Raw genomic sequence first — 19,171 nt, 5'->3', positions numbered from 1 at the left:
TTTCTGATTTCTCTGTGGTTTCCCATCATTGATTAATTTCTGGGTCTGCAGATAAGACAGGCCACTGTGGTCTCCAAGAAAAATACAGTGCACTGTAGCTCTCTTTCTAGAGCTTTCCTAGCCCTGACCTTCCCAAGATTCAAATAATGGTTGTGTATAAGGGCACCACACATAGATACAGGGATACAGCTAATTCCACCACAGGTACAGAAGGAAGATGGGGAACCAGAGCTTTCAAAGGAATTGAGGAAACGGTAATAAGGTCCCCCAGCCCATCTGCTATGTATTGTGCCCATTTTCACGAAGGGCTGGTTTTAAGACACTTCTAGTTCCTGCTGAACTTCAGGATAGGGAAGCTAGCTGGCTATTTTCTCCTGGTCTTCTTGGGACCTCCTTGTCTGAGAGTTTCCTCCCTATTTTTAGGAAGGATGTTTTACTGTGATGTGATGGGGTTGATAAAAACAAGTCTGGAAATTCATCTAGAGGACAATGAAATCATCATCCATCCCTTTACCTGGTGAGAATAGCCAGTCTCTGTAGGGGGAATCTTCTAAAAGCTATGTATCAGACATTGACACAAACTCCAAAGCCACTGGGGTCCCAAGTATAAGTAATTGTTCACATTTTAGAGCATATACTTATGCCTTGAGAAGTCTGAACTTCATATAAATTAGCAAGATAACCTTATAAGGGGACTGGGAGTATAGCTCAGTGGCAGAGCATGTGCAAGACCCTGAGTTTGACCCCCAGCACCGCAAAACAACATAAAACCCTATGAGATTTGTATTACAGATGAGAAAAGTAACAGAGGCTACATTTCTCAAGTGAAGAACAGAGGGTTTTTCTTGAGGTTAAACAGTCACACATCCAGAAAGTGGGGGAACCAGATAATGTACCTTCAGGGCCCATTTCTTAGTCATTTCATTGTGCTGCCTGTCAAAATATACCTCAAGGGAACCACTGCAGTGTGGTCTAGCACCTCCCCTTCCACTCCTGGTGACCAGGCTTGTAGCATGTCACAGATTTCTCACCACTTGTACAACTCACTCACTAGAGTCCCATACCTCTCCTCCCTGGAGTTTTCCTAGGGGGTGAGGGAACACATCAGACTCAGAGGATGCTTAATGACCATACTGGCTCCTTGTCTCCACGTTCCGTGAAGCTGAGCAGAAAAAGAGGCATAAAGATTGGATCTCTGTGAACCAGAACAAAGTTCCCACCCTCAGTCCAGAAATCCTGGCTAGACCTTTAGGCTTTCTTGGGACAGTTCCTCCCACCACCTGCCACTTGTTTCCAGGGTTGGCTGAAGCCTTAGCTCCACACAAACATCCACTCCGTCCTGCTCTAGCTCAAGTGTGTTCCTTCTGACCCTAGAGAAAATATCACCCAAAACGAGACAGTGGCTTTAAAGGTGCTAAACCATGGAGTGATTCGTGTTCTGTCTCCCACCCCGCCCTTTCCAATGGTTGCTTGGAGTTTGACCTTGCTAAATCTGTTTCCTCGTCTGTAAAGATCTGGAGAACAGTCCCTGTCCTGGGTGCCTCCTAAGCTGGTAGTTGAGTGGGACAGAATGAGACTGGTAAGAAGAGAGATCTTTATACACTGTAAGGCACTAAGTGAGCAGCAGGATTTCTGCATCTGAAACTGTGAGTGTCATCTTCTACCCTCACACCTTCCCAGGCATAGCTGGGGGTATTGCTTATGGCCTCTGTCCACAGTGCTGAAGTCACAGCGAAGCCAGAGGGGCCCTTCAGTTGTCCTTTGTCTTTCCTTTATGTAAACATCAAGTGCAGAGATTTCCAAGCTCAAAGACTGCCCTAAAATTCAGAAGGTGTCATCAAAATGTTTTTCATTTATTTCAAGTATCTTTGATCCTTCAAAATCATAACAGACACATACGGTCAAAAGGTGATTTAGCAGCTCAGAGAAAAAAGAGCTTGTAGTCTTAACTTGGTATGAGTGAACTGTATGAGGTAGCTACCAAAAAATGAATTGATGTAATCTAAGTCTATGTGAAAAAGCAGTTCAGAGTCAGAGAAGGGAGGCGAGACTGCTGGTTTACTGCTGCACTAGCACTCCTGCAAAAAGTTAGAGCCTACCGGCTAGAATCAAGCAAGACAGAGGAGGAACCCATGAGTCCTGGAGAGAGCACACACGAAGAATGCAAATGGCCAAAATTTGGCAGATGGGACCTGTGAAGTTGATGTGGTCTCAAGGACAGAGCTAAGATGAAAGTTGGACACTATGGGAAAGCAGATTTCTGCTCAATAGAACCAAAAGATAACTGAATATCAGGAGGTGCCGTAAAGCTGTAAAACTGTGACAGAAATGCTGAGTTGGGAATGAGATGACCTTATCAGGTATTAAGTCCTCTTGAGACCCGAGATGCCAGGCAACAGTTAAGCATCTTCTTGCACATTCCCATACCTAAGCCTGGCTGAGATGGAGGAAGAGGAGCTATAGCTCTAAGGACCTAAAGTTTTGGCATCAAACTCTTGGGAAGTTCAATTTCTTTAGTTCACAGGTGGGTTCTTGGAAACTTACCTCTAGAACTTGATGCTGCACGCCCTCTGCTGGTCATCATTAGCACTGCTGTTTCATCCCAAAGCAAGAAATAACCACTGTAAGCCCCAAGAGTACTGATTAGTGTACATTTGGAACGTACAAGGAGACATGGGTAAGTCAATCCCTTGCTAGTGTTCAGCTAGTATACGAGATCAGAATTGAATCTTAGGACAAGTTCAAGTATCCAGGATCAAAACTGGGCTTGGCCATGTCTAGGGAAAAGGCTGAGACTACTGGATTTGGAGAACTGTTTTGACCAGGACTACAACCAAAGTCAGTGTCTCAAGCTGATGCCAAAATTGGGGATAGTGTGGGACTAAACTCTAGACTCAGATGTCAGCATGAAGTATGTATCAGGTGAGATGCTAAGAGTCTGACCATAGGACAGAATCCATCTCCCTTCAAGGTAATAGGTTAGCATAGCATTCCTAGGTCAAGGTGAAATCATCAGGTAATGGGAACTCAGTTACTGGAGAACTCAAGCAGGGATAGTGTGCACAAGAGGATGGTGGGCAGAAAGAGGCAGTCACTAATATTTCTAAGGACTTGCTAACTTAAAAGATGGTAATGGGGAGACTGAGGAACCCCCCTTCCTCCTCAGAGGATGGATCCCAGTATTCCAGTTCCAGCTTCCTATTAAAGTCCCTGTCATACTACCACATATAAATCAAAGGTAAAATCTGGGGACAGAAGAAGCCCAAGAGCCAGTTCTGTAGCTGCATGGATCTGGCAGCTGTGGGGGTAGTCTTCCTTCCCTCCAGGATTCTGTTTCTACTGGCAACAAGGCCTGGCAGCCTCCCACACCCAGATCTTAGCAACCATGGGAGCCCCTGGCAACTGCTGCCATGGTGACAAGACAGAGAACTAAGAAGGGGGGAAGCACTTCCTCTGGAGGCTTCAGGATATGTGCAAGATAAGGGGCTCCCCCTCCCATACACAGTCTGGGAGGGAACATGTGCTTCTGTCTAAACACCTCCTCACTGGCACCCACCCCTGTCCCTGCCCACAGGTTCCGGTTCCCTCAGGGTGAGGAAATGAGGGACACCTAGGGTTATGACGTCTCTATGGGGAGGGAGGGTGAGCGGGGGTGTTTGGAGCTGACATGATCACAAATCCATGCATACACTGGCAGAAATGGTATCAGTGTCTCAACAGTCACATACTTCACCAACTCTGTCATGTAGACACATGGCTACATAGTCATTTAATCACACATGTTCACAGACACAAAAATGACATACCTATGGCAAATAACAGAGTCAGGCATACTACCACACAAAAATAATTATAGAGATACACTCTCAAAAATTGAATCACAAATACAACAGTATAAATAACTTCCAATCAGACACACATTTGTAGATGCACTCACATACACAGGTAGCTGAGAACACAGTAAAAGTTAACTTGGTGGAGCATTAACTGTGTGCCAAGCTCAGAACCAAATACATTACATGTGTTACCTTAACCCTCGCAACAATCCTGTCAGGTACTTCTGTTGCTTATCCCCATTTACAAGGGACAAAATGAGGCACAGGTGTGGCAAGTCACTATTTGACCCACATTCTTACAGTCTGTGCTGCAATGTGCACCATGGTCACACACACACACACACACACACACACACACACACACAATGTCCAGGACTTATGAGACAGAGGGCAACAATAATGATCCAGGTGACAATGGAGTTTGGGTCACTAACCTCTGAGAGTACAACCCTGGAGCCCTGAAGGTCCAAGCCTACACTTTAGCATTATAAGGGGCCAGGTAAGGGCTGGTGACTAAACTCTGCCTCTGTGCTGGCACAGGCAAAGCTGGGGGAGCAGGAGACAGTACTAGAATAGGAAGAAGCAGAGCCACCCACAGCCCAAGCCCCCACGAGTCAGGAGGAGAGGGAACAAGAGCCCCCATATCTGAGGAGTCAGCATCAGTTCTGGGCCCCCTCATCCCACCCTACTCATCTCCATCATCTCCATGTCACTCTTTTCCATCCCCTCAGCACTGCACCTGTCCCTTCCCTTCCTCATTCCTCTTGCCCCATGGTTTTGCTGCACGTGCCACTTTCTCCACACTCTATTCCCTAACCCCACTTTCCCTTCCACGCTCTCATGTCCTCTCTGCTCCTTACCTCCATCCTATCTCCCCTTTCCTCCCCATTCCCCATCCCACCTCCCTCAACCTCATCTCCCTCCCCTCTCTCCTCAGCCCTCTGCCCCACTTCCTGTCATCCTCTTCTCAGCTTTCTTACTTTAAACTCATATCCCCTTCACACTTGGGAGCTCAGTAGTGAGCACTGGAAAGAAGGCAGGCAGAGAAGAGAATATAGACCTGCCAGGTCCTTGCTCTACTCTGTGGCCTAGGTACTCCAGCTCCACCCAGTTTGCAAGACCTCATGGGTGTCTAAACTGTCTCTGGGAACTGGCAAAGGAAGAAGTAGGTAAGAGCTTCTTCTCAGGCCTTTTCTTTGTCATAGAATCCCTTCCCCCTCTTCACCCCCAGATTACCCCCTTCCCACCCCCGCTCCCTCCAAGCACAGATGGGCCTGGGAGACAGTAACGTGGGCGCCAGGCTCGGTGTCTGCTCTAGCGGCGGCTTCCGCTGGCGACCGCCTCCGCAGCCCCGCCTGCTCTGAGCATCGGGGACACTGGGGCTGAGATTTAATTATTTAATTGGGGGTCCGGGGGACTGTGATGGGAGAGACTGAGGGTGTTAAGAAGGGGATCATAGTGGGGCAAGATGGAGGGTTAGAGGGGGAGCTATGACGGGGGAACACGGAGATAGAGGAAGGGTTAAGAATGGGACAATACAAAAAAAGAACAAGAGAACAAGACAGAAAACTGGGGTAAGACGAGCTCTTAGGGACACCGGGCAAGAAGAGGGATGAGAAGGGGAAGAGGAAAGGCTGATATATTATAAGGGGACCTGAAATGGGAACTATGGCAGTTACTGAGAAGGGGATGTTCATGGAGGAAATGGGATGAAGGGATTATACGAGGGTCGGAAGGGGGTTGGAAAGAGAATCATGGAGGTGACACTTCTGGGGAGAGGTACCAGGTTACCCGCAAAAAGATCACAAAGGGCACTTAAACTCTCATGTCCAGAGAGCTCTGTTTTGAGATTCCGTTAGGCCATGTCCGGTCAATCCCAGGTCAAGGTAAGGTAAAGCTAAAAGGTAAAGTCAGGTCAGGACGAGGTTGATTGACAATTGGATGGGAGACAGGTAAGAAGGGGTGGCCTTCTGGCCCTAGTCCAGGTACTACACCTCCCGGAGTGCACTATTCTAGCTCCTTTACTCTCCTAAGTGAGGGAATGCCTTAGTGTCACGGCCAACGGCTGGACGCAGTTTTGCTTTAAGGCTGCCTTTGACACTGCACGGGTTCCAGAAGGTTCTCCCCAGTTTCAAACCACCGCCAGTACGTCCCACCTTCTCAAACCCGAGATTCGGCTAATATACTGCCCCCCTGCCGCGGGTCGGTTCCCAGAGATGAACCAATAAAATCAAATGGCGCGTGGTGTTGCCGCCCTCTGTCCTTTTCACCAATTACACGATGAGATGGCGAAGAGGTGTGGTTGATTGATCCCAAAGGGCACCAATCACACCCACACCAATCACTGCCTGGAATGTGTGCGCGTGTGGCCGGGTGACAGGGGCGGAGAAGGGGCGGCTACCACCAATAGCTCGTTGAAAGATGCCCAATCACGGGAGAGGATGAGCTGAGTGACGGGCAGACAACGCAATGGGCGGCGCGGAGGCGGAGCCGTGGGGGCGGGCTCCCGGTCCCGCTGTCTGCGGCCGGCGGGCCGGCGACTCCTGTCCCGAGTGGAGGCGGCGGAGCCGGAGCCGGGGGAGGGGGCAGCGGCTGTCTGACGGACCGCGGCGGTGCCCGCAGCTCCTCACCGGTGAGGGCGCCTATCCAGGAGGGGTCCCGGGAGCGGGGCGTCGCTAAGCCAGGGGTCTTGTTGTCGGGGGTTGGGACACCGAGGGCCCACAGGCTCTGATGCTGTGCGGGGTGCGGTAACTGGGGACTCGGGGTCTGCAAGGTGCTTAGCTGTCACAGAAGGCAGCCAGCGCGTGAGCCGGGCGAGGGTCGGGTTGGGTCGGATTGGATTCCGACGGGCAGGCCAGTCAGCCAGTTCGGGTGACATCACCGACCCCCTCCCCCATCCCAACCCCTCCCCCGTCCCAACCCCCTCCCCTCCTCTCTGCCGCGCCTTTTGTCCAGGCCAGGCTCGGCTCTGCCCCGCCCCTCCCCTCCCATCTGCGGGGGAGGAAACACCCCGTTAGTGACTTCATTGAGTAGGTTCTTGCGGATTGGGCTTGGGTCCTCCCCAGAGAGAGGCTAGAGGAGCTCACTGCCTCTCAAACCCTCACAATCCCACCTGTCACAGGTACACACGCTGCCACTCACAAGCACACACTGCCACTGCCAACCTCACTGTCACACTTCCATACAGCCACTCACAATCAGACACTGCTGTACCTGAGAGCAGGTAGCCGCTGGACCCTGTCCCTTCACTCTCCGCACCCGGGGATCAGGTCCGGCTCCTGCAGCACCAGTCAGGCCTTGCTGGGCAAGGGCCTCTGAGAATCTGAGGAGGTGGCTTCCAGAGCAGCAGCGTTCCAAGCAGGCTCCGGTGGAGCAATCAGAGGTGAGGGGCTTGGCTGGGCATGTTTAAGCGCACAGTGCTCTCCTGCCCACCCCCAGCAGCACCCCCACTACAGGCTCGAGGAGCTTTCCGGAGCTTCCCACACTTCTGGGGAGAAGACTTCTTAGCCAGCTTGATGTTTAAAATTCAGCTGGAGCCCTTAAAACTTCGAGCGTGGACGCTGAATGGGTTTGTAAAGTTTCGGTAAGTCCCTCTTGAGAAGGGCACTCATACCCACACCAAGTTCAAATTCTCGTCATCAGCCATGCCCTCCATTGTCTACTTGTTTCCTCCATTTCATACTCATCTCGTCCCCACCTGCTTATTTGAATGAATTGTACCCATTCTCATTCATCTCCTCTTTCAAACCCATTTTTCCCACAAACATCTCTTCCAATATTTCAAATCTCTACAGCTTTCCCTCTTGTCCCATCAGTAACCTGTTTTCCACCTCAGCCATTTCCATTTGTCATCTCATCCCCCTCCATCAGTACCTCATTTTCTGTATCAACCACATCCCCTCCTAGACTGCAACAGTCCCCCTTGTCATTTTTCATTCCTGCCTCTACATTAGCATCCTCCTCATTCTTCTCCATCAAAGGCAGTGCCATGCCATGGGGCTCCTTTGTCATTCTACCACCACGTGCTGGGTAGGGGGAGGGAGAAAGGGTGGAACAGAGGAGGAGGAAAAAGAGGCAGGTCTGAAAGAGTTTGCCCTGTGTCTGTGGAGGCAAGAGAATTATGGGTTTGGAATAGCTGGCAAGTGGGTACCAGGGAGGAAGCTGGCAGAGTGAAGAGGTAAGGCAGGGACAGCAAAAGGAGGGTAAGTGGACTGGTGAGCCATTCCACTTTCCCTCTGCCTAGAAGCTGCTAGAGTTTGCTGGGGAACTGTGTTGGTGTACTAGGGTTCTTTCCCTTTCCCAGGGGAAAGAAAGTGGGGGCTGAGGCAGAGATGGTAGACCACCTCCAACTCCTTCTCAGACAGCTTTTACTGCTGCTTCCGAAAATGGCTGCCCTCCCCCAGATGCTCTTTCTTCTCTGCCTCCCCCAACTCCAGTCTCCCCCACAGGCGTGACATGCTAGTGTGGGGAGATGGGGGAGTACCCGCCTTTATGGTACATTTTCTTCGTCAGAGTGAAGTGACTCCCAGCACCATGAGTCAACCCAGCCACCTGCAGCAGGCCCTATGGGGGCAGGAATTAGGGCCATTGTCCCTGCCTACCTGGAGCCTCGGAGGCCTCCTTCTTAACAGTCACAGCCCTCACTCCTGCCAGGACACCCTGGTACACCTCACTGCTGTGCAGGTAGTCAAAGGCAGAAAAACAGGCCTTAGACATTGCTAGAAAGACTGGTTTTCCTGGCTTTGGCAAGGGTTGGCCAAGTCTCAGAAGGGCTAAAAAATGGCTTCTGGCTATTCCCCAAAATCGCTCTAGATATAGGAAACATCCCCTTCCCTTTGTGTCCTCCACAGATGCGTTGATGGGAGGAGATGAGAGTGGAAGAATCAGAGCCCTGTGTTTCTCCTTCATATAACAGATACCCCAACACCCCACTTAGAAGAGGCTGTCAGAGAAGGGTGGGTCTAGTATTGGGACAGATCCCAAACCACAGGGGCAGGTAGAGGGAGGGACCTGCAGGGAAGGTGTTGAGGAAATGGTGGTTAGAGCCCAGCTGTCTCCCAGCAGCTTAGTTTGAAAAGGGCCCTAGCCCAGGATGCTTTTGTTCACTAACACTAATGCTTAGGCAGCACAAATAAATCACAGTTTTGTGTGTAGACACTGGGAAATGAGTAAAGACAACTGTTGCCCTCGTTGAGGGAAAGACAGTGTCATCCTCTGCTAATGAGGGCTTCAGAAACAGAAGTTTCCAAAGGCTCTGAGTCACTTTGTGATCTGAGTCACACATGAGGCTTAGCATAGTCTGGGGGTAGGGACAGGGAAGCCTGGGGTCTCCAAAGGCAAAGATTCCAGACACCCTTACCCTGATTCAGCCTGGCTAGCCAACACAGCTGGCTAAAGACCTGGGTCTGTTCTGAGTCCTGCCTCAGCTGTCCTCAGCCTGGGCACCATGCCTGAGGTGTGGCGTAGGAGACCATGAAGCTCAGGTGACCTCACCCAGTACACTGACCTTCGCCAGCTTCTGTATGTGAGTTTGTCAGTCCACAGTGCTACCTCACTCAGAAGGACCTCTTAGGGGTCCTCCATGTAGCCCAAAGACCTGGGTCTCAGCCTAGCCACAAGAAGTGGACCACAACCTTCAGCTTCTTGCTGAGAAAGCCCAGGAGTAGAGGAAGAAATCATAGAATCGTAGTATGTCGGTCCTAGAAGAGACCATCTAGTCCAAACATTTCATTTTACGGATGGAGAGACAGAGAGGCCCACAGAACAGGCATGACCTATTGAAGGTCACCCAGGGAGTCATTTAGGGATTGCAGGATCATCAGGAGCAGGGCTGGGCAGTAGAGAATAGGAGCATCAAGGATTGGCCCTGGGTTTCTTTCAGAAACAAGGAGACCAGCACCGGTCCAGTGGCTGTGATGGGAAAAGATTACTACAAGATTCTTGGGATCCCGTCAGGGGCCAACGAAGATGAGATCAAGAAAGCCTATAGGAAGATGGCTTTGAAGTACCACCCAGACAAGAACAAAGATCCCAATGCTGAAGAGAAATTTAAGGAGATTGCAGAGGCCTATGATGTGCTGAGTGACCCTAAGAAACGGAGCCTGTATGACCAGTATGGGGAGGAAGGTAAGATGGCAACACTGTGTTTGTCTGGAGCCCTGGGTAAACCAGTTCCCATAGCAAAGAACTGAGGCTGAGGAGGGGAGAGGGAGGCAAGGACTGGTAGAGGAGATTGCTTACTACCTAGCCCCAGCTTACTATAGTTCTTCCCCCCCCCCCCCCCCCCCCCGTCAAGTCCAGGCCTTAGAGAGGTCTGAAACCAGAGCTAGAAGCCTTCCCCTCTCTTTCCTTCTCAGCCTTATTAGTCCTGCCTGAAGTCCCTGCTGCTTCATTGGCTGATAGGAAGGTTGGGGAGAGGGAGCCTGTGGTTCTCTGAGGACAGAGCATTTACATTCATCAGCATAAAAGTCTGGCCCTTATGCAGCCTGGGAATTAACCGCCAGAGCTCTGAGTGGAAATGGTTGTCCCCTTCCCTTCCCCCATTCTGCCCACGTCAGGCCAGCAGAACAGAAGTGGAGCCTCACCTCCCAGAGGAAGTGGCAGGGATCCAAGGGTGGAAGGGGAACTGCTGCTGCTGGCATCTTACCCCCTCCCTGGGGCAGCTGGTGGCCACGCACAGGGCAGGCAGGCAGCAGGAAAGGACCAAATAAAGCCTCTAAGAGGGTGGCCCCTCCCACACATCCCACGGGCATGATGTAGCTGCTAATTCTGGGCCTGCCCCTCAGGGCTGCCTGCCACCCGCCAGCCACAGGCACCTGTCAGGCTATATTAAGAGACATTGTCACAACTGAGGACTCTTCTTCCTGGGAAAAACTGTCCTTCTTCCCCAATGATATCCACCTTTCCTTAACATTCTCCTCCTCTTCATCCTCCCCACTCTATCCTCAAAATGAGATAGACTAATAATAAGTATTGTACCTGATACAAAGCAGGGGTTCAAGAGAATGTTCTTTTCTCCCCTCAGCCATGCTTTGTATTCCATTCCTCTCTGCCCTATACTATTTGCCCCAATCCTCCCACCCCTCTTCTTATTCTCCATTTTTTTTCTGTTCACTCCTAAACTTGCCAAATCCCACAACAGCTACTTCCTGGAATCCCCAGCATTCTCCCAGCTAACAAATGTTTTCTTTCTGGGATAGCAGGATGGGAAGTGTAGGGGTGAGAAAGAGGAAAGCAATACAGATGCCATGCCATCATGTGACCTGTGTCAGAATTGCACTCATTCTTCCACTCAGCCTTACCTTTGTTTAGGAAAGGGGAATGGGGAAAGCTACCCTAAAACTTCACCCCTCCTGTATGACCTAGCCTAAGTAAAGGGCCACACTCAAACCCTACATCCAGATTCTGGGTACTGACAGAGATCCTCATCCTAGGAGGGTGCCTGAGGATGCACCATGGCCTTAGTGCTACCTCTAGGGCCTGAGGAAGAAGCAACTTTAGAAATGGTTATATTTCAGTCCACCCTGCCCCCTCCCTAATAGCCAGCCAGAGCAATTGTGCACACAGACTTTATGTGAAGCTCTGGCTTTGTACAAGTTGTTCCCAGTTTGAAAAGGGGGTGGTGGTAGAATAGGAATCCCACAGTGAGAATTACTCCCTCCCTCCTATCATTATCAGGCCAACCTCCCTCCCCATCTCACAGAGTTCTGCCAAGCTTCTTGAACTTGTTCAATAGAAGGAAAGAACAGACCCTAAGTCTCGGGGAGAGGGGTGAAGAGGCAGCTGCACAAGTCCCTGAACTGCCTGCCACTTGGCCTTTCTGATAAAACCCAAATCTACCCCTATGATCACAGGAAATAAGAGGCTAATTTAGGCTCAAGCTTTCACAGTCAATTGAAATTCTAGATAAAATGTCTCATAGAAAGCTGGGAATATAGCTCAGTGTTGGAGTACTTAAGCTATCATATGTGAGGCCCTGGGTTTGATACCAACAGCACCAAAAAAAAAAAAAAAAAAAAGCCTTAAGAAAAAGTTCTCTTCTTTTAGCCTAGACCCTACCCTGAGTCTACATATTCTGGATCAGTTCTCAGCGTTAATCCACCCCCTCATACTCCTCACTACTCCTGTCATTACCATTATCACCCCCATTAAGGCACCATCCAGTATCTGAGCCCCTTAGGCAGGAGACTCCAGAAAAAGCAGCTGGGTCACCACATGTGGGGTGCCACCCCTTTCATGTATGGTGGTTGCTTGACATTAAATGTGGGATGTGAGACCTGGTGTTATGTAACTCCAGAGAACTCCATTCCCATTGTAGTCAATGTCTGTACAACTTGTGAATGACACTCTTTAGAACTGTGCAATACTGTGAGAGTATGGGAATAAAATATTTGAAAACTTTTTCTAGAAAAATAGCTCCTTATCTCCAAGATAGTGAGCTTTTCCTGCTTTTTTTGAGCCCTTCCAATTTCCTATTTGGGCAGGAATCAGGAAAAGAGGAATCGTTGCTAGAAGCAGAATGAAAGTGGGCTTCCTCCTGGATTGTGTCCCCGTGTCATTTGGGGTCATTTGACCTGTGTGGTCAAATTCTGTCTGATGCCTCTTGCTCTGTGAGTCTTTGGAGATAAGCAAAGATTTGGGAGCCAGTTATGATTTGTAATATGATGCCAGGCTAGCCACTTATGAGACATGACTGGGCCATGAGTAAGTGGAAATGATTACAGGATTGGAAGTCACATCCTCTAAGTCCCCTAGCCCTAGCTTTTCCAACCTTATTGAGTAACCCAGCTTCTTTGAACCTAAAAATGTACATTATTCTTGTTTTGTTGTGCTGCATTTTTGAGACAAGGTCTCACTGAGTTGCCCAGGATGGCCTCAAACTCACTGTTCTCCTGCCTCAGCCTCCCCAGTGCTGATATTGTAGGCACCACCATGCCCAGCTACATTATTCTTAAATATTTAATTTAAGAGTGTAGATTACTCTTGCTAGAAGCTTTTCTTACTCTGTTAGTCTGCCTTCTCTGCAGGAGTTAAAGGTTGCTTCTTTCTCTAGGCTCATGAACTGGGAGCTAGAGGGCAGGGGGAAGAGACTGGGGTGGGGCCAGGATGGGCCACACTGCCCCTAACTTCTCCTCCCCTCTAGGCCTGAAGACCGGCGGTGGTACATCAGGTGGCTCCAGTGGCTCCTTTCACTACACCTTTCATGGGGACCCCCATGCCACCTTTGCCTCCTTCTTTGGTGGCTCCAACCCCTTCGATATCTTCTTTGCCAGCAGCCGCTCCACTCGGCCCTTCAGTGGCTTTGACCCAGATGACATGGATGTGGATGAAGATGAGGACCCATTTGGTGCATTTGGCCGCTTTGGCTTCAATGGGTTGAGTAGGGGTCCAAGGCGAGCTCCAGAACCACTGTACCCCCGGCGCAAGGTGCAGGACCCACCTGTGGTGCATGAGCTGCGGGTATCCCTGGAAGAGATCTATCATGGCTCCACCAAACGCATGAAGATAACAAGGCGGCGCCTTAACCCTGACGGGCGAACTGTGCGCACTGAAGACAAAATCTTGCATATTGTCATTAAGCGCGGCTGGAAGGAAGGCACCAAAATCACCTTCCCTAAAGAGGGTGACGCCACACCTGACAACATCCCTGCTGACATTGTCTTCGTGCTCAAAGACAAGCCTCATGCACACTTCCGTCGAGATGGCACCAATGTGCTCTACAGTGCGCTGATCAGCCTCAAGGAGGTAGGTTCTGCTCAGTGGTGTGTGTGTGTTGGGTAATGATAGAAAATATTTCTTCCTGGTTCTGCTCAGTGGTGTGTGTGTGTGTGTTGGGTAATGATAGAAAATATTTCTTCCTGGCACATTTGTTCCCCATTTCAATCTTTTGCCTTCCTTCCCACTCACTCTGCTTTACCTTTTCCTCACTCTGTGCTTCATTTGCTCCAGGCGCTGTGTGGCTGCACTGTGAACATTCCCACCATTGATGGACGAGTGATCCCTTTGCCCTGCAATGATGTCATCAAGCCAGGCACCGTGAAGAGACTCCGTGGGGAGGGCCTTCCCTTCCCCAAGGTGCCCACTCAGCGGGGAGACCTGATTGTTGAGTTCAAAGTTCGCTTCCCAGACAGATTAACACCACAGACACGGCAGATCCTTAAGCAGCACCTACCCTGTTCCTAGGCTCTGCCCCAGCTAGTCCAGAGTCTACCACAGCAATACCCCCCCACTACCCCATCTAATGTGCACCCAGCTTGATGTCCACTGGACACAGGCAACTTTTTCTAAAATGCAAAAAAAAAAAAAAAAAAAAAAGCCACTAGTTTTCAGGAAAATGTTCCTGCCCCTGACCCCTTTTCAGAGCTGGGCTGCTTTGGGGGAGTGGGAGGGAGGTGGGGAGAGCTAGCCCAGACCAGGGGTCAATTTTCATGTCACTAGCTTTGAATCCAGCTCCCACTCCAGTGGCTGGAGAGTGACTTGAGTGCTACTTGAAGATATAGATTCCTTGTCCATGCCTGTAAATAGCATGTCCTCTTCCCTCTCAGCCTTTCCTCTCCCTTCCCTTTGGATTCCTCCCATTGGGAGAGGAAGAGGATAGAAAGGACACTGCTTTCCCATCCCCCAACCCCATGTCCATAGTGTTCAAGGTTATCACAAACATATTCATGCACATGAAGCACTCATCTAGAGCTGTCTGTGCCTCTCCAAGAGATAAGAGGGAGAGGAAATAGGATAGAAAGGTCCATAACCCATGAACAGGGCCACTGAGCACGAGACACTTTCATTTGGGGCAGGAAGGTAAACTGACCCTCAGCAGCCTCCCCATAACTACCCGGCCTACATCACTCAGAGTGGAAGTTCTGTCCTCCCTGCTGCTCTGAGGAGTGTTCAAGGGTGGAGGGAAGGGAAGAGGTGCCTGAGGCATTAAGGCTAAGAGATGGGGCAGGGCCCATCTCCCGCCTTCATCAGGAAGGGAAAGGGCTTTGGGGTCAGGTGGCAGCTATTCTCCACAAAGAGATTCAGGGTCACAGGTTTCCCCCCACACCTCTGAACTCAGGGCCTAGCTACCCCAAACTTCCAAATCCCACTTTTTGTGATATGTGAAACTACTTGTTTCTTACCCTTCTTGGAGGCTGTGTGGGGAATTTCCAGCCCTTTTATGCCTGTGTGACCCCACCCCACTCCCACAGTTGTATGAAAGTCAAATAGTGAAGGAGCTGGGGAAGACTGCTTCAGCTGGTCCTGGGGTGGGGTCTTTAAGGTTTTCTCACTTTGACAAGTCCCTGAATGTTTTTATAGTAGTTTTTTTTTTTTTTTGTATTTTTTGTAATGACAGTATTATGAAAAAAATAAAGTATTTTAAAAATATGGAATCTGCATAGGAGCAATGAACCTGGGATGGTGGCAGGTATATAATGCCAATGTGAACCTCCCTCCAGGGCCCTGGCCACCTTTGAGAAGCCCAAGCAGGCCCTCAATATAAGTTGAAGCTAACTCTTTCCTTCCCTCTAAGCTCAAGACTCCTTGGAATTCCAAAACATATGCCCAAAACACAACAAACATCAGCTATTAGAAGAAACAGACTATTTTGGTAGGCAGGTGCTCTACCACTTGAGTCAGGATTCCATCCAAAAGACTATTTGGAAGAAAAAAATATCCCTGGTTATGAGAAACAGGAACCATCCTCTTCAGAATATGTGTCAGCATGAGATCAATACATTTTCTTGTCTAAAGTTTCTCTTTAAGAGAAATTTTCTTCCTATGAGAGAGTGGAGGAGGATTTTCTGACTGGCTAGAGGAGACATAGCCCCAAAGACAAAATGGGCAGTAGAAAAGATAGCTAGAAGTTCTTTGCATCCTTGGCCCGTGCTAGCAGGGCCTGGCTAGGGACATGGAACACAGTTGCTGCTCCTTGAATCTCATCATCCCTCCTCTCCCACTTGGGGATGTCTGAACTGATATCTGATCTGCCTGTCCCTGCTGAGACAACTCTGGCCTTCAGGGTCTGCGTGACACTGCGCAATGGTGCCCCTGTCTTTCCCTTGGGCCTAGGTAAGAAGGAGCCCTGTGGTTGCAGGGATGCCCATCTATGGGCTGTCTGGGCCTGGCTGTCCTCCTGGGGCTGACTTCCCAGGATTAAGGACATATCTCCATGAGCTGGCCCATGATACCATGCCCTCCTTAGTTCAGTGTCTCTAGTGCCATGAAAACTGCTGCCTTCATCTGGGCCTGGCTCCACAAAGAGATGGACACTCACTGGGTGTCACAGCAACCTTCCTGCCTCATCTTTCATCCCAGGACAGAGACACCACAAAAGCTCCTCGTCCTTTTACCTGAAGGACCTTTTTTCGGGAGACTGTTCCTCTTAGTACCAAAACCAGGGGGGGTTGACCTGTACCTGCTGCACCATGCTCCTTCTTTGGGGGTCCTAGGGTAGTCCCTCTCTTTACTTGGAGTTAAAACCTTTTTTGTTATGATACTGTAGATTAAACCCAGGGCGTTGGGCATGCTAGACAATCATGCTGTAACTTGAGCCATGCCTCCAACCCTGCATTCTTGTCCTGGCTCTTTTCTGAGACCTGAAACTTTGGGATCTGGGTCTGCTAGGCCAGATTTCTTCTGGCTCCCATGTGAACACACAGGACCTAGGAAATTGTCTTGTCTTCACTGAGCACATTCTTTAGCACTCATGGGACTATGAAATCCTATAAGCCAGAAAACACAAGGCAAGGGCCATATAGTGGGAATGCTCTGAGGCTAGCTTTATAGTTCAACCTGCAACTTGAACTTTATACTTCTTAGATAGAGTCTGTGTGGGAATTTATTCAATGACCTTCAATGCCTGCATAATCCTACATACACATAGGAGAGAGACTGAAGAGAGACAGAGACAGAGTAAGTTGTGTAGAAGTCAAGATGGTAACAGAGCTGGAGGAAGACTGTGGGTCCTGGTTCTTGGGTAATGAGGTCTTTATTGGGTTTTCACATTTTGACAAACCCCTGAATGTTTTATGGCTTGTAGTTGGGGTGTGTGTGTGAGTGTGTATGTGTGTGTGTGTGTGTGTGTGTGTGTGTGTGTGTGTGTGTGTGTGTGTGTGTGTGTGTGTGTGTATAAATTTGTAATGATAATAACTATGACAATCATTTCTTCATTTCGTATGACAATTGGTCACTGGAGTCCCTTGACTGTTCAGATAGCCATTTAGCTTCTGTTCATCTCCTAGCTCACTGGATCTCAAGACATCTTTTGATTATGGCTTAGGTGCTGAGTTTCCTTGGACCTCACTTCCCCCTCATCTCTTTGGCCCTTGGAGAAGTCTCCAATATCTCTTTTGTAAAGAGCAAACTCAAAGGATGCTCCCCTCTGTGATGAGCCCCTCCAGACCCTCTTGTCTCTGTCTACCTCTGGGCACTGCTCCTCCAAACTGCACAGTCTGTAGGGATGCAGCTCTGCTCTCATCTTTTGGGTCATATTCTACTGTTGTTTGACTTGAAGTAACTCTTGACTGCTTCTTTTTGTTCCCTCATGCAATTAATCCATGGTAATGGTATCAGAAAGGACTATCCAAGATGGGGATTTTTTTTCCCCGCAGGGGATCAACCCAGGTCCTTGTGCATGCTAGGCAAGTTCTCTACCAATGAGGTATGTTGCCAGCCCTAAGACTGAATATTTTTATAATCTTATCTTCAACCTGCATAAGGATTCCTTTCAATGAGCTAAGCAATCTCCACTTAGCTATCCCTGAAACATGGGTGGCTGAGAATGAAAGCTGGATAGGAAAGGGGCCATAATTGAGCCTCTATCACCTTAACAGTTTCATGGACTCAAAAGGCCTTGAGAGGTAATTTCTGCCTCTATCACACTCAAAATCATACCATCTAGGCTTCTGGTACATGTGAAATGCCTGAATCCAGAAAGGAGATCTTCCTAGAGGTATTTAGGTAATGTTGTTAATTCTTGAAATTCCAATTTTCAAGAAGCTATAGGACTTCCGAGGAGGGGGCAATGTGTGGCTGTCAGCAAGCCATGAACAATACATATCTATAAGGTCCTACTCTGATATATCTGCCCATTTTCTTGCTCAAATAAATCTTCAGAGTGTTTTCCAATTGCTTCCAGTACACAGTCTCTCTTGAATACATTGCTAAGTCATTTCATGACCTAAGTGACTCAACAAGTCATTTTTGTCTCTTCTTAAGTCACTCCCCTAAACCTCGGTAACTTTGCAAACTCCTTGATAGGTTACCTTTGGGGCCCTTTCTCAGACTATGCCTCACACCCTTCCTTAGGTCATTCCCGAGCTGGAACTTTGTGGGGCTCTTCACATGGAAGCTTCTTGAGTGCCCAATCAGATCTTCCGTAGATTCCGGCTTCTGTGGTCTATAAACACCTAGAGGGCTGTGACAGTCTATGCTTGTTCCTTAGCTGAGATGTGTCTGTTAGTTGTCCTGAAGCTGTGTCAGTATAAGAGGTTCTTGGCTCAAGGCCAGAACCCACCAGTATAACAGTGAGGCTGTTTCAAAGGTGGTACCCTAGTTGATTCCAAATATTATTACTTATAGGAAATTCTCCAGGAAGAATGGAAAAAATGACACATAGACCTGAGAGGTCAGACTCTACTGAAAAAATTTGGAAGGTTTGGGATGTAGCTTAGTGGTAGAGCACTTGTCTACCATATACTTAAAAAAAGTTGGGGGGCTGGGACATGACTCAAGTGGTAGAGTGCCTAGCAAGTGCAAGGCCCTGAGTTCAAACTCCAGTACTGCCAAAAAAAAAAAATAAAAGTCAGGGACTGGAGGTATGGCTCAAGTAGAACAACCACTTTGTAAATGCAAAGCCCTGAGTTCAAACTCCATATCCCACCAAAAAAAAAAAGTTGAAAGCTGAAGACTGAATGCTTCCTAAGGCCTTTGGGTCACAGAGAGTAAAATCAAGAAATTGTCCACCTACTGCATCAAGTATTCAACTTCATTTGAGGTGAGAGGCTATACCTCCTTCTGGGTCCTAGGAAAGTATACTCCCAGAAGCTTTAATCTGGATGAAGAAGAGGGTAAAAGGAGTGGGAATGAGGACTGAAGGTGGACCTAAGGTAGGGGCTGGAGTAGCAGTAGTGATTCTTTGGCCTGCTTTTAAACTGGGAGTGGGGATAAACATTAAAGATTCCACTGGATAAAACAAAAGGAGCAGCTAGAGCAGGACAATCACCAGAAACCAGAACAGTAGCCACCAGAGACTCACTATATAGAAACGGGAGACCCTAGAAGAGCTGGTGCCATTTCTGCTGTGAATGGTCCCCTGGGGTTTGGAATTTGGTAGCTTCCAAAAATTGTACAGA

The 19,171-nt window shown here is 49.0% G+C and overlaps 1 protein-coding gene across 11 annotated transcripts; it reads left to right on the top strand.

Moving 5' to 3' along the window:
- The first annotated feature begins 6,338 nt into the window (after window positions 1-6,338).
- On the top strand, window positions 6,339-16,289 carry Dnajb5 (DnaJ heat shock protein family (Hsp40) member B5). Of its 11 annotated transcripts, none has more exons than XM_074051559.1 (6): window positions 6,352-6,468; window positions 7,106-7,218; window positions 8,687-8,791; window positions 9,718-9,962; window positions 12,979-13,580; window positions 13,785-15,190. In XM_074051559.1, the coding sequence occupies exons 4-6, from the start codon at window positions 9,752-9,754 to the stop codon at window positions 14,016-14,018; spliced, it is 1,047 nt and encodes a 348-aa protein (XP_073907660.1). In that variant the 5' UTR covers window positions 6,352-6,468; window positions 7,106-7,218; window positions 8,687-8,791; window positions 9,718-9,751; the 3' UTR covers window positions 14,019-15,190. The 11 variants fall into 11 exon arrangements, with proteins under 11 accessions (XP_073907657.1, XP_073907654.1, XP_073907660.1 ...); XM_074051557.1 differs by having other exon boundaries at window positions 6,381-6,468; window positions 7,060-7,218; XM_074051553.1 differs by lacking the exons at window positions 7,106-7,218; window positions 8,687-8,791 and adding an exon at window positions 7,278-7,419 and having other exon boundaries at window positions 6,348-6,468; window positions 13,785-15,560.
- Window positions 16,290-19,171: the final 2,882 nt, after the last annotated feature.

This window comes from Castor canadensis, chromosome 13 (assembly GCF_047511655.1).
Source record: "Castor canadensis chromosome 13, mCasCan1.hap1v2, whole genome shotgun sequence".
Classification (NCBI taxonomy): Eukaryota; Metazoa; Chordata; class Mammalia; order Rodentia; family Castoridae; genus Castor; species Castor canadensis.
This window is presented reverse-complemented; position numbering and strand designations above follow the sequence as displayed.